We start from the raw sequence: 16,061 nt of genomic DNA on the forward strand, positions 1-16,061 counted from the left end.
AACCAGTACAAAGAAATCTTTATTTAATACAAACAGACGCTCATTCACACCCTTCACTCCCAGAAAGTGTATACCTGTCACCTTTGGTGTTTTCCCAGCCTATACAACAATGGCATCAGAAACAAGCAATCTTATTAATGCAACAATGTATTAAAATTTACCAGGACGCAACACTTTTTATTGGCTGTTACAACTGGCAAATAAAGTAAAACTACAGCAACACTATCTTTTAGCTTTGGACAGAGTGGAGAGGGATTAGAACCCCTGTCAGGTTTTTATTGTCATCTGTGTCCCTGTCTATTTGTCATGTTTACCGTGAAGTGTGAAAGTGAAAGAAAATTTCAGTATTTGGGTTGTCACCAGAACAGAAATCCTCCAACGGGGACACTTGTTCTGGTGAATCAAGCACCTGGACCAGATGGCATACACCCACGGGTCCTTAAAGAATTGAGCTCCGGCGGTGGACGTGGTATACTTGAACAGAGGGGTGGCGGTGGACGTGGTAAACTTGGACAGATGGGTAGCTGTGGATGTGGTATACTTGTACAGATGGGTGGCTGTGGACGTGGTATACTTGGACAGAGGGGTCGCGGTGGACGTGGTATACTTGGACAGAGGGGTGGCTGTGGACGTGGTATACTTGGACGGAGGGGTGGCTGTGGACGTGGTATACTTAGACAGATGGGTGGCTGTGGATGTGGTATACTTGGACGGAGGGGTGGCTGTGGACGTGGTATACTTGGAAAGAGGGGTGGCTGTGGACGTGGTATACTTGGACAGATGGGTGGCTGTGGACGTGGTATACTTGGACAGAGTGGTGGCTGTGGACTTGGTATACATGGACAGATGGGTGGCTGTGGACGTGGTATACTTGGATGGAGGGGTGGCTGTGGACTTGGTATACTTGGACGGAGGGGTGGCTGTGGACGTGGTATACTTGGACAGAGGGGTGGCGGTGGACGTGGTATACTTGGACAGAGGGGTGGCTGTGGATGTGGCATACTTGGAAGGAGGGGTGGCTGTGGGTGTGGTATACTTGGAAGGAGGGGTGGTTGTGGGCGTGGTATACTTGGACAGGATAAGGATAAGGGGGATATGATCTCCATGTATAATACATAAGGGGGGATATGATCTCCATGTATAATACATAAGGGGGATATGATCTCCATGTATAATACATAAGGGGGGATATGATCTCCATGTATAATACATAAGGGGGGATATGATCACCATGTATAATACATAAGGGGGGATATGATCTCCATGTATAATACATAAGGGGGGATATGATCTCCATGTATAATACATAAGGGGAGATATGATCTCCATGTATAATACATAAGGGGGGATATGATCTCCATGTATAATACATAAGGGGGGGGATATGATCTCCATGTATAATACATAAGGGGGATATGATCTCTATGTATAATACATAAGGGGGGATATGATCACCATGTATAATACATAAGGGGGGATATGATCTCCATGTATAATACATAAGGGGGGGATATGATCTCCATGTATAATACATAAGGGGGGATATGATCTCCATGTATAATACATAAGGGGGATATGATCTCCATGTATAATACATAAGGGGGGGGATATGATCTCCATGTATAATACATAAGGGGGGATATGATCTCCATGTATAATACATAAGGGGGGATATGATCTCCATGTATAATACATATGGGGGGGATATGATCTCCATGTATAATACATAAGGGGGATATGATCTCCATGTATAATACATAAGGGGGGATGGGGGGGATATGATCTCCATGTATAATACATAAGGGGGATATGATCTCCATGTATAATACATAAGGGGGGATGGGGGGGATATGATCTCCATGTATAATACATAAGGGGGATATGATCTCCATGTATAATACATAAGGGGGGATGGGGGGGATATGATCTCCATGTATAATACATATGGGGGGAATATGATCTCCATGTATAATACATAAGGGGGATATGATCTCCATGAATAATACATAAGGGGGGATATGATCTCCATGTATAATACATAAGGGGGGATAAGATCTCCATGTATAATACATAAGAGGGGGATATGATCTCCATGTATAATACATAAGGGGGATATGATCTCCATGTATAATACATAAGGGGGGATATGATCTCCATGTATAATACATAAGGGGGATATGATCTCCATGTATAATACATAAGGGGGGATATGATCTCCATGTATAATACATAAGGGGGATATGATCTCCATGTATAATACATAAGGGGGGATATGATCACCATGTATAATACATAAGGGGGATATGCTCTCCATGTATAAATACATCAGTGGTTCATATAGTGAACTCGGTGTAGAGCTATTCACCCTGAGGTCATCACCGAGGACAAGGGGGCACTCTTTACGTCTGGAGGAAAATTAATGTAATCTCCAAACACGGAAAGGTTTCTTCACAGTAAGAGCTGTGAAAATGTGGAATAGACTCCCTCAAGAGCTGGTTCTGGCCAGCTCAGTGGATTGCTTTTAAAAAGTCCTGGATTCTTTCTTAGATACACAGAATATAACTGGATATAACATTTATAGGTAAAGTTGATCCAGGGAATATCCGATTGCCTCTCAGGGGATCAGAAAGGAATTTGGAAATTGGATCATGCTTTGCTGGGTTTTTTGCCTTCCTCTGGATCAATTGTGGGTGTAGGATTATAACTTTTTTTTTTTATGGCTGAACTGGATGGACGTTTGTCTTTTTTCAGCCAGACAAACAATGTAACATGGATGTGTGATTTGTATGTAAAAATATTAAGCTTACCCAATATAAGAAAAACATTTACAACATCCACATTAAATAATAAAGGCAGTGAGAAATATGTACAGAGGTTAAAGGCTGAGTCCATCCAAAACTGATATTTTAGTGGTACATGTACAGGCTGGAGTGTTAGACCACCTATCAGTTCTATTATTATTATTATTATAATAATTCAGGATTTACTGTATATAGAGCCAACAGTTTACACAGTGCTTTACAACATGAGGGCAGACCTTTACAATACAGTTCAATACAGTAGGAATCAGTGGGTTCTGCTCATTAGAGCTCACAATCTAGGATATCTCTGAATAATTCTATTGATGAGATCTTTGAGTTCCCTGGTCTGCACTCCTGCTGTGTCCATTATGAGAGTTTTCCACCATCCCTGGGCTGGTTTCTTGGGTCTGCACATCTGCCAGCCCATTATGAGGGGTTTTCACTATCCCTGTGTCGAGATCTGTACACCTCCAGTGCCCATTATGAGGGGCTCCCATAGGGGTGGACTGACAACTCATGGGACCCCCCGGCAATAGGGGATCATGGGGCCCCTGTGTCCTTGCCCAAACTCAAAAAAGACTATGAAGAAGGTACCGGGGGCATCTCATGGGGCCCCCTACTGACCCCGGGCCCTCAGCAGTGCCCGTGTTTCCAAATGGTCAGTCCGCCCCTGGGCTCCCACCATCCATGTTCCCAAGTCTGCACATCAGCTGTAATCATTATGATGGCTTTCTACCATTCTGCGCTAGGTTCCTTGGTCTGCACTCCTGCTGTGCTCATTACGAAGGGCTCTCAATATCCCCTGGATGAGTTTTCAGGTCTGTACACCTGCTGTTCCTATAATGATGGGTTCCCACCATCCTTGCTTGGCCTCCAGGCTGGGCTCGGGCTTGCTCAGGAAGATCCATTCAGCAGTACAGCATGAACAGGATCATTGCCTGGGAGCAAGGCGGACAGAGTACGTACATCAGCACACCCAGGGATTCACAAGGGGAAAGACTGCCACATGTAGCAAGCTTTCAAAGGAAAGCGTTGTGCTTAATTCTTTATCCTTGTCCTGAGAGATCTTCAGAGCAGCCAGGAGGGCTGGTAGTGTCTGTGGAACTGGGAGCAGGGGCGGACTGACAACTCATGGGGCCCCCGGGCAATAGGGGATCATGGGGCCCCTGTGTCCTTGCCCAAACTCAAAAAAGCCTATGAAAAAGGTACCAGGGGCATCTCATGGGGCCCCTACTGACTTCGGGCCCTTGGGTAGTGCCCGAGTTTCCAAATGGTCAGTCTACCCCTGGTAGAGACATCATTGAACAGGACCTCGTGGGTATGAGACCATTGGAGCACAGTCCTGTCCAAGGGTGGACTGACAACTCATGGGGCCCCGGGCAATAGGGGATCATGGGGCCCCTGTGTTCTTGCCCAAACTCAAAAAAGCCTATGAAAAAGGTACCAGGGGCATCTCATGGGGCCCCCTACTGACCCCGGGCCCTCAGGCAGTGCCTGAGTTTCCAAATGGTCAGTCCGCCCCTGACTGGGAGCAGTTCTACTGGGGAGAGGAGATACTTCTGTATGTAATTTGCAACAAGCTGTGCTAACTTTCAGAGGGGCTGAGAGTCCATAGCCCATAAGGGGCTTTTGCTACTGATCCGTAAAGACTTTTTTTCTGGAAGTAGGAAGGAAGGTGTCCCTGTGCATTGATTCAGTCAAATTGGGCATCCCTTAGTCCCTATTACCTCATCCAAGTCATTTCCCCTAATAAAATAACAAAAACCAAGCTCATGGACTGTTCACTGACTGTGGATGCAAGTGCGGAAAATGCGTGTTGCTTGGCTGTTTGAGGCTTAGGAGAACTGTTTGAGGCTTAGGCTTAGGAGGCCCCATGTACACGGGACACTTCTGAACGATGGAAACTGACTGCTGGAAAACGTAGGTTAAAAAACGGCTGTTTAGCTGCGTTTGCATACTGCGTTTATGCGCGTTTATGTGCGTTTGTGTTTAGAAGCGTTTTTTTAAAGATAAGCACAGGAGAACCTCCCAAATGCCCAGAATGCACTGAAAAGTGGTAAATTATTAACTATTTCAGACTGTTTCAGAGAAATACAGAGAGTAGAAGCAGAGACAGCAGTATGTGTTGAGATTAGCTTAGGTGTGAGTTGCTCATTAACATTTCTTTTGCTTCCAAGGGTGGGACAGGTGTCTGGTGGAGGAGTCAGTAAGGTCACCTGGCAGGGGGTCTTCATGAGGAATTTGAGGTGTGAATGGTCATTAACATATCTTTTGTTTCCAAGGGTGGGAGAGGTCTGAGGTGTGAATTGGTCATTACAATGTGTGACAAGCTTGGTAGGAACATCCTGTGTTCAGTGTTTTGACCATCTGAGTACCTTGAAAACACTTTGCATGCATTTTTCATGATAAAAAAGGCTCTGGACAGCATCGGGAACTGGAAGAATTAAAAAAAATTTTCAGACGCAAACGCTTATAAACGCAATTTGCCGTGTTTACAAGCATTTTGCATTTGAAACGCTGATAAAATCGACTGCTGAACGCAAGTTTTCTGCATTAAAAAAAACAACTGCAAACTCAAATGCATGTAAACGAAGATGTGTACACGGACACATAGGAAAACATTAGGGAGAGTTCAGGGGCTGCTGAAAAAAACTCAGAACAGCTCCTAAATGTGAGTTTATCAGCTGCAGCGTACATGGGCCCTAAGAGTATCCAACACATATAAGAAACCAGGGGCCTATTCAGCCAGCCAGCCTCCACTAATAACTAAAATATTACTTTTGGATGGACTGACCCTTTAATTACGAAAAATAAGATCTTGGCCTTTAACAAGGCAGCAAGCCTTGTTAAACCCCTATTCATCAATCATTTTCTGATGACTGCTGTAAAATATGGAATGGTAGAATCTGATTGGCTGCTTGGGGTTGTCACACGTCATAGCACCGCCTTATTAATTAAGCCTGCCTGACGATGCTGGTCAGTCCTCATCATCCTGGCTTGTCTCCGGATTTACACTGATCATGTCTTTGAATTCCAATGCAGCGCCGGTCATTCTGTGGAAGATGTCCTTGATGTCATCACAGGTGGTCTCGAAGTGCGTGGTCGCGTCATAGGAACGGGAGATAAAAATCTACGGAAAGAAAAAGCATCGGCGTCAACATGAAGAATAGCTGGAGATGTATGAGCAAAAAGGGCCTCATTTATGAAAATGTCAGGAAGAAGAAAGGAATATGTTCGCAGTTTGCAAAAAGGAAGATTCTATGGAGATTTGCTAAATAATTGTAACAATAGAAATTGATTACTATTGATATTGGTGAAATGTTATTCTGATTGATCTTCAGCTGGCCAATATCTGTACCGCGAATATTCTCAGCACTCCTGCATGGCCAAAAGATCCTGGGCATGATAATACGATAGTGAGATAATATGATAATAAGAAGTATCAGAAATGATGTCCATGTCCCCGCTGGGGATGCCGGCGAGGGAGACTGGAGATGGTAGAGCCGGCCAGCATGTGTGTCTCCGTGGGAAGAACGGTGGAGCGCACCGTGGAGTGCAATGTCGGCGTGATGACGTAGCAGGGACCAGCATGCATCAATCCCTAGATTTTGTGGTTGCATTCATTTTCTTTTTTAGGCTTTTTTTTCATATATTTCCCCTAGTGATCCTGCCAGTAACACATTGTCTACATTGACATGAAGTAGTAAAGCAGACACCTTTGGACAGCAAATCCAACACAGAAAACACTTTTCTCCTGCGCTGGGAATGGACTCAGTGGAACCAATAAGAATTTTCTGGAATGTGCACCGCTTGCTGCCCTCAACAGACCGGGGTGGTCCAAATACACTACATGCAAATGGAAAAACAAAAAAAGGGCACACCGACCTAGTGCATTATCGTTTAAAAGTATTTATTGAAAGAACAAAGTAAGTATTATACTCACAATGGATATAAAAACACAGGCATATCACACTGAACAAGAAGTTCGATCCAAACAGCATCTGAGTCCATACGATGGAACCCTGGATGTCCAACTGGCTAACGTGTTTCGAGGACACAGCCTCCAGTACACTTCCTAAGTCCCAGAGGGCTGCGAGGGGGGCTGAACTTTGGGCTCAGTTTGCCACAGCGAACTGAGCCAGAAGTAGGAGCGGGTACCTGTCAAAACCAGATACCTTCTCCCCCCCCCCCAAAAGGTGCCAAATGTGACAATGGAGGGGGGGAGACAGAATAGCAGAGCTTCCACTTTTGGGTGGACCTTCGCTTTAAGTCGAACTATTCCTAAAAATTTTCTCTGCCCCCTCTTCCTATCTATCCAGCCCAGGGCTTTTTTTTCTCAGAGAATAGGTGCAGGAGTTCAACCATGTCAGGTGCAGGAGCTCAACCATGTCCCGCCCCCCTAAAACAATCCCCTCCCCCGCACACGCACACCTGCCAAGCAGCATCAAATAAGTGTGACCAAATTTCACTAACAGTGGGAGGGTCTTAAAGGGGCATTAAGTAGGAATGCATTACCTCCAGGGTGCAGGATTCAAGGGTGTGATACACACAGAGTGCAGAGTTCAGCCCTCTTCCACAGTTGCTTACTTTGCATTCCCCATCTCACCCTCACCCCTCTTCAGCTCTGACCTCTGCACAAAACCACCCCCCCCCCCACACACACACACACGCTGCATACAAGTACCAGGAATGCATTACCTTCAGATTGCAGGATTCAGGGGTGTGACACACACAGAATTCAGGAGTGTGCTAAGTACAGTGTACAGTTCAGGGGTGCATTACACTCAAGTGCAGAGTTCAGGAGTGTGCTATGTACAGAGTGTAGGGTCTAGAGGTGCATTACACTCAGGTGCAGAGTTCAGGAGTGTGCTATGTACAGAGTGTAGAGTCTAGAGGTGCTTTACACTCAGAGTGCAGAGTTTAGGAGTGTGCTATGTACAGAGTATAGAATCCAGAGGTTCTTTACATGCAGAGTTCAGGAGTGTGTTATGTACAGAGTGTAGAGTTCAGGAGTGCATTACACTCAGAATGCAGGGTTCAGGAGTGTGCTATGTACAGAGTGTAGAGTCTAGAGGTGCATTACACACAGAGTTCAGGAGTGTGCTATGTATGAAGTGTAGAGTTCAGGGGTGCATTCCACTCAGAGTGCAGAGTTCAGGAGTGTGCTATGTACAGAGTGTAGAGTCTAGAGGTGCTTTACACTCAGAATGCAGGGTTTAGGAGTGTGCTATGTACAGAGTATAGAATCCAGAGGTTCTTTACATGCAGAGTTCAGGAGTGTGTTATGTACAGAGTGTAGAGTTCAGGGGTGCATTACACTCAGAATGCAGGGTTCAGGAGTGTGCTATTTACAGAGTGCAGGGTTCAGGGGTGCATTACATTTAGAGTGCAGAGTTCAGGAGTGTGCTATGTACAGAGTGTAAAGTCTAGAGGTGCATTACACGCAGAGTTCAGGAGTGTGCTATGTATGAAGTGCAGAGTTCAGGGGTGCATTCCACTCAGAGTGCAGAGTTCAGGAGTGTGCTATGTATGAAGTGTAGAGTTCAGGGGTGCATTCCACTCAGAGTGCAGAGTTCAGGAGTGTGCTATGTACAGAGTGTTGAGTTCAGGGGTGCATTACACTCAGAGTGCAGCGTTCAGCCCTCTTGCACAGTTGCTTACCTTGTATTCCCCATCTCACTTTCACCGCTCTTTAGCTCTGACCTCTTCACAGAACCCCCCCCCCCCACACACACACACTGCCTTCATATTCTCCCCCATTTGTTAAAAGCTCTACTATCTTCTACGTGTCTTACGTTTTTTTGCCGTATCAAGCCACAGCACCCAGTTGGCTCTACTACCTCCCCGCACCCTGTAGGCAGCTCCGCCTCTCTTACTTGCAGGGAGATCATCCAGTTGGGGCATCGGGATCCGGGCATCAGGGCAAAAAAAGGAGACCACAGAGGGTGCAGCCTCCCACATGACCCTTCCCACCTATGACTGCACTGCACCCCAGGCACCTGCATTTCCCTTGTCCCTGTCCTGCACTTAGTGGGATATGCTCAGGAATTCTGATCTGTGGGAGCCGCTAGGAGAAAAGCCATCATTTGTATACACAGAAGCCAGGCTTCTGTGTTTACAAGCCATAATGGTGAGCAGGGAGCAAAGGGCTTCAGCTAGAGGTGGTGGAGGTGAACTGAGTTCCACCAAGTTCCAGATGAAAAAAAAGCCCTGATCCTGCCTACTCTGTATAAAAAGGTCTGTGTGCTAGCCTACTGTTAATCTGATCTGGTCCAGTCATGTGATTACATAGATCCAGGGGCACCTGGGACATGACAGCATAGGTGTGACATCACGGTTCCCGGAATTCCCAGCCTTTGTCAAGTGTTCTGTACATAGAGCTACTCAATGCGCTGGGCTCCTGTATGCCCCCCCTGCAGCCAGCGCCCCTCATCCTCCAGAGCACTGCGGGGGGGATTTGTCAGCATATGCCGCCCCCAGTGCTGACCGATCCCTGCCCGCCACAGATGGGAGGGAGAGAGAAAGCTGCCCCTCCTCCTCCCGCCCTCTACTCCTGTATCTGTCCTGCCCACACTCCCAGCCAGCCTTGTGTCTTCTCTCCCCCTTTCTTTCTTTCTTTCTCTCCTTTCTTTCTTTACTTCTCTCTTTCTTTTTCTCTTTCTCTCTCTCTGTCTCCTGTTTTCCTCCTTTCCTTCCTTCTTTCTCTCCTTCCCTCCTTCCTTCTCTCCCCCTTTCCCTCCTTCCTTCTTTCCCCCTTTCCTTCTTTCCCCCTTACTTTCCCTTCTTCTTTCTCTCTATCTCCTGTTTCTCCCCTTTATTTCTTTCCCTCCTTCTATAAGTCTCTTTCTTTTTCTCTCTCTCTCCTGTTTCCCTTCATTCCTTCCTTCATTCCTTCCTTCCTTCCTTCCTTCCTTCCTTCCTTCCTTCCTTCCTTCCTTCCTTCCTTCCTTTCTTCCTTTCTTCCTTCCTACAAAAAAATAAAAATAGAACCTACTGGCACTACTGGTGGAACTACCATGGTTGCAAAGGTCGCTCTTGCAACCGGGCCCTGGTGTTTCACCACCGGCCCCCGAGGAAAGGGTCCCCGGGCTTTGGGCCGCTCAGTCCAAAATGCCCGGGCCTATTTTTTGTCCCAGTCCGGGCCTGTTCTTAGGTATACCTTGTAAATATGACTTAAATTCACTTTCACATAAACCAGCTTTTATATCTACTAGCCCTTTAAGTAAAAGCAGCAAGGGCTAAACATCATAGAATATCTATATACGAGTACAAGTTGTTTCTTGGTGGCTGACAGTACGCCAAGGCACTTTGTTAATCTGCGTGCCAGCACCTCTCAGCAAAGCATGCATGCCTAATAGCCCACTTAGAGGAGATGCACCATCACCTCCTCCCCCAGGCTAGGCTGGCGCTATGACGTGTGCATGACATTGCTACTGAGAGCTTAGCACACAGTCTAATCTTCTCCAGCCTTCAGAGTAGCCACCCCACCCACCCCCGAGTGTATTGCTTAGTGCTGTTGTCAGAGGTTGTCAGGCTTACAGTAGCAGTCGCAGAGCAAGGTGTTGTATTCCACAGCATTCAATCAGAATTCATCTCCTACTGAAATACTTTGTACATCTGTTTTTATAGCAGAGCATCATTCTCCCTGCCAAAAAACTAAAAGTCAACAACTACAAACACTGACCACCAGCACAAGGGGGCAACGTTCCACTGACCACCAGAACAAGGGGGAAAAGTTCCACTGACCACCAGCAGAAGGGGACAAAGTTCCACTGACCACCAGAACAAGAGGGCAATGTTCCAATGACCACCAGTACAAAAGAGCAATGTTCCGATGACCACTAGCAGAAGGGGGAAAAGTTCCATTGACCACCAGCAAAGAGGGGCAATGTTCCACTGACCACCAGCACAAAAGGGCAATGTTCTACTGACCACCAGCACAAAGGGGCAAAGTTCCACTGACCACCAGCAAAAGGGGGCAATGTTCCACTGACCTCCAGTACAAAAGGACAATGTTCCACTGACCACCAGCACAATGGGGAAAAGTTTAATTGACCACCAGCACAGAGGGGCAATGTTCCACTGACCACCAGCACAAGGGGGAAAAGTTCCATTGACCACAAGCACAGAGGGGCAATGTTCCACTGACCACCAGCACAAGGGGGAAAAGTTCCATTGACCACAAGCACAGAGGGGCAATGTTCCACTGACCACCAGCACAAAAGGGCACTGTTCCGCTGACCACCAGCTTTTGGCCTGCTCTGAAAAAGGCATCTTAGTGCATTTCCTACATTGTGGGGACTTCTGCTAAAATCACAGCTAGTCCAAGCAAATATATATATATAAACGTTTATTGGCAGTTCACTGACTGGCCATACGAAAGCTCTGTCGAGTCACTGCTAATGAGTCGCGGCTCGTGACGTCTTCGGCTGGTGCCGCTACTTCTTTCCAAGCATGTGCATTGACTCCTATGTGCGCCGCTATCCAATGCTCGGCTGCTGGCTAGCTTGCCGACAGAGGTGCCCATTGCGGCATGCGTGCCATAGGTTCACCACCACCGTCCTAGGTGATCCTGGTGGAAGTGGGAGCAAGTACCTGTCAAAACCAGGTACCTGCTCCCTAACTAAAAAACAGTTTATCCCTTTGGGATTAATAATGTATTCTGATTTCTAAAAGTAGGAAAGTAGAGAGGGAGGAGGCAAAAAAGTGGAACTTCTCCTTTTGGGGGAAGTTCCACTTTAAAAGAGAAGTTTGGGGGTTTATTTTCCCAAATTATACTTACCTAGGGGGATGAAGCATCAGTCTGATGCTGTACCTGTTCCCCACCGGCTCTAAGTGAGAGAACGTACATGTCCGCTGATCGCTCAGTTCTCACAGCTGCTGTGAGCAGAGAGCGGTGACTGTCAGTCACCGCTCTCTGCTGTGCCCCCCCCCCCCAGCGCTCACTGGAGCTCTGGGCTGTGGAGGGGGAGGGAGTGGCTGGCTCAGGCACATCGATGAGAGGCTGAGCCAGGTGCCGCTCCAAATTCTGGGGTGAGTCGGGATCTTTCCCCACCCTGGACCGGCTGAGTGACATCAGATGAGAGCTGACTTTAGCCCGCCGTCAGCTGAAAATGGGTCACAGGAATGCAGAACGAACTGTTATCCACAGAAGTACAGCCAAAAGAGCTTTGGCTGTACTTCTCCTTTAAGGACTCGTTCACACCATAATGGTGCGCCCAAGCGCACGTCTTTTGGGTGTTCCCTCATGTTTCTGCTTGGTGCATTTAGGGCAGCCCACTGATATAAAAGGGCTGTCAAACTCACAAAAAGTAGCAGAGGCGCAATTTTTAAAATCTCACCATACAAAACCACATGATACTGCGGTGTCATGAGTTTTGGCAGCCGCGAATGCTGCCTGCGTTTGCCAGGTGCATAGTAGTGCCATTAAGAATTAATGGCATCCCCGCACATCTGCAGAAGGCAACGTGTTTTACTGTGGTGTGGGAAAACGCTCAATTTCACGCGTGTCCCTGCGCTGCACCTGGTGTGAACAAGCCCTGACTCTGGATTTAAAAAAAATTTTTATCAAGAAGGATTTTTATTGCAGAAAAGATGTATATCCTAGGCCTCAGTCACACCGCTTACAAGCTTCAGCTGAGGAATAAATTCCCTGGTGATCTTGGGAGCCTGGGCTGCCGAACAATCGTGATACAAGTGAATGGAACGGTGAACGTCGATGGCTTCCACATCAGACTTTACCCTTGCATGTGCATAGGGTGCTTCTCCCTGGACGTGTCCATTTTGCGTTTGGGGAAAAGCACTACGCACGCATGAACGTGTAGCATGCCCCCTGTAGAGCTGCTGGTAGATTGGGCCTATTTCCTCCCCTTAGAGCATGCACAGCCAGGCACACAGCATTTTCGGCAGTCTCTCTCTGGCTCAAGAATCGGTATAGGGGTATATGCTTGTGATTTGTATTGCGGAACGTTGAACTTGGATGGGGATAGGGAGTACTGGGTACCCGGAACTGTAGAACAGAAGTTGAGGACTACTAAATGTCTTCACTTGGCTCTCCTTAATGGCTGCTGCTCAGGAAGGCAAGGTCTCTCAACAGGGGTCTCCTCCAGCAGGCTGTACCCTAGAATGCTGCCTTACACCAGCATACTGAAGACTCCCCTACCACTCAGGCTTCACACTATTTATAGGGCAGCACAGTGGCTAAATGGTTAGCACCAGGGGCGGACTGACCATTTGTTAACTTGGGCACTGCCCGAGGGCCCGGGGTCAGTAAGGGGCCCCATGAGATGCCCCTAGTACCTTTTTCATAGGCTTTTTTGAGTTTGGGCAAGGACACAGGGGTCCCATGATCCCCTATTGCCCGGGGACCCCATGAGTTGTCAGTCCGCCCCTGGCTAGCACTTTTGCCTGGCAGTACTAGGGTCATTGATTCAAATCCCAACCACAGCACCACCTGCCTGGAGTTTTTATGTTCTCCCTGTGCCTGTGTGGGTTTCCTCCAGGTACTCCAGTTTCTTCCCACATTCCAAAGACATGCTGGTAGCAGGGGCAGAATGACAACTCATGGGGCCACCAGGCAATAGGGGATCATGGGGCCCCTGTGTCCTTGCCCAAACTCAAAAAAGCCAATGAAAAAGGTACAGGGGCATCTCATGGGGCCCACTACTGACCCCAGACCCTCGGACAGTGCCCAAGTTTCCAAATGGTCAGTCCACCCCTGGCTGGTAGGTCAATTGGTTCCTGTCTAAATTGGCCCTAGTATGTGTATGTATGAATGTGAGTTAGGGACCTTAGATTGTACGCCCCTTGAGGGTTAGGGACCTTAGATTGTACACCCCTTGAGGGTTAGGGACCTTAGATTGTACGCCCCTTGAGAGTTAGGGACCTTAGATTGTACGCCCCTTGAGGGTTAGGGACTGATGTGAATGTACAATATATATGTAAAGCACAGCATAAATTGACAGAACTATATAAGAACCTGAAATAAAATCAATTTATAGGCTTTTCTCTACCTTCTAGGCACACCTCCCCAGGGATTGGCTGAAGCTTCATAAACATTCAGACTGCAGCCTCTGCTCTCCCTCCCACTATGTTCTGGACATCTCTAGAATACAGGGGGGAGTAGCAGAGCAGCCTATGAAAACCTGAGCAGCCCTAACCAATCCCTTGCTCCACTGACTACAGTAGAGCCCAACTAAATTTACCTAGCAGCCTTCCTTTAACCTAGGAGGGTGCTACACGTGGTGAAACAGTGATGCAGAAGCCATCAGCGTTTACCTGAGCATGGCCATTCGCCAGTACTGGTGGCCTGGTGACTGTACGCAGCATGTATGGCTTCTCTAGAGCCCAAACGAGCTCACAAGAGTTGGTAAGCATCCATTTGCTTAATGTCTTACCTTCTTCTTCACAAGATGCATTAGAATATATGCTGAGTAGTGCACACAAGCTCAATGTGCAGGCTCAGCATGCCTTGGTGCCGGAATAATTAACTACCTTGTGCATGCATGAGAGTTATGTCATCCCAGCCCAGCCAATAAATATGTCCAAAGACCTCGAACCTGGAAGAAGATGTAGGCACAGATGTCTGGAGTTATAACTGTTGCACCCTCCTAATTAGCTAGGGGGAGCTGGCTAATTATTTTTTTTTAGTTAGAAGGCTGAATAGCAGCCTGGGTGTTAGTCAGAGGGGTCAAATTTGGGCTATCCATGGCTGAGAGGCTCTGTAGATCAGCTCACTGATACCTCCCCCTGATCTAGAGACTTGGAGAAGTCTCTAGAACTCAGTGGGTGAGGGTGAGGAAGAGCTGGCCAATCCCCTGGCAGGAGGCTTGGCATGGGGTCAGGACACCCCCTAAGAGCGATTGAACCTGCTCAGAGGCAGGAGAGTTCAGGGGGAAGATGTAGAGAAGGCTGAGATGCAGAGGTGTGGGAAGGGGCTCAGTGAGAAGGAGCCTACCTCCAGGCAGGGTTGTTGGAAAGGAGGATCACTCAACCTGAGGTGTCCCTGAGAGAGGACCACCTGGCAGGGAAGGAGTCAGCCCAGCAGAAGGCCTGAAGGCAGCCATCAACCAAACATGCACACAGGAGAGAAAGAGTGAGTAATCTTTCACGCCTTGGGCCAGTTAGGGGGAAGGGGCATTCTGGTGGGAAACCTGACTAGCCCTTTACCTGGGACTGTTTCAACTTAAAGTGGCAGGCATTTGATCCCCTTGCCCAGGGATTTCCTCCAGAAAGCTGGATGAGAAGAGGATTCATCTTGAGTCTGGGGTGCTACCAGGGGCGAACTGACAATTCATGGGGCCCCCGGGAAATAGGGGATCATGGGGCCCCTGTGTCCTTGCCCAAACTTAAAAAAGCCTATGAAAAAGGTACCAGGGGCATCTCAGTGCCCGAGTTTCCAAATGGTCAGTCTGCCCCTGGGTGCTACACCAGAAGAGGCTGGAGAGCTCTCCTAGAAAGAACCTTTGCTTTAAAAAGACTTGAACATATTTGCCAGGAAATTGTCCTCAATTTACTGTTCCTTGGGCATCCCATACTTCCCATACCCCATCCAATTTCAGATACCCCTAATAAAACTTAAAACTTAAAAACCAAGCTCAAGGACTGTTTACTGTCTCCCCTATGCAAGCTGGAATGCAAGTCTGAACAAAATGCATGTTGCTTGGCTGTGCAGGATTATAGGGGGACCCAAAACTTTAGCAACTCCTAAGAGGGTAGTGCTACATAAACAATGACCAAAATTCTGCAAATACGTCCATGTAGATGAAAATACATTTACACAGGGGGGCTCTCACCTGGTTCTTTGTTCCATCATGCTTTGGGACATACAGGTTATTAATGGAGACGAACCTGAAAAAAAAAATTCATTAATTTTTCTGACTTTCTAATAGGTTATACAAACTCAGACAAAAGGGGTTGTTCACATCAGGTGTGGTGGGACCAGTGGCGGACTGACCATTTAGGCACTCAGGCACTGCCCGAGGGCCCAGGGTCAGTAATGACCCCATGAGATGCCCTTGGTACCCTTCATAGGCTTTTGTGGGTGTGGTTTGAGAGTGGGCAAGGACACGGGCCCCATAAGTTCCTTTGCCCGGGGGCCCCATGAGTTGTCAGTCCGCCCCTGGGTGGAACTGCGTTGGGTATCTGCTTCATCCCAGTCCCACCACAAGGCAAGGCAAAATGCCTTGTCTCCTATGTGGGGTTGCAGTAGTGGGTGGGCACAGGGGCGTCTCTAGGGTTGGTGTCACCCGGTGCGATAAC

The 16,061-nt window shown here is 47.6% G+C and overlaps 1 protein-coding gene across 1 annotated transcript in view; it reads right to left on the reverse strand.

Annotated features, from left to right (window-relative positions):
- Positions 1-16,061, reverse strand: part of LOC149442037 (rab GDP dissociation inhibitor alpha-like) — a 66,829-nt gene continuing 50,768 nt past the window's right edge. The window contains exons 11-12 of the mRNA XM_089656594.1: positions 15,596-15,650; positions 1-5,931 (exon numbers count right to left, since the gene is read on the reverse strand). Coding sequence (XP_089512720.1) covers positions 5,779-5,931; positions 15,596-15,650 — 208 coding nt within the window. The 3' untranslated portion in view covers positions 1-5,778. The remainder of the gene's footprint in view (positions 5,932-15,595; positions 15,651-16,061) is intronic.

The sequence above is a fragment of the Staurois parvus genome, unplaced genomic scaffold (assembly GCF_062004578.1).
Source record: "Staurois parvus isolate SC_StPar_1 unplaced genomic scaffold, SC_StPar_1.0 ptg000920l, whole genome shotgun sequence".
In the NCBI taxonomy this organism is placed as follows: domain Eukaryota; kingdom Metazoa; phylum Chordata; class Amphibia; order Anura; family Ranidae; genus Staurois; species Staurois parvus.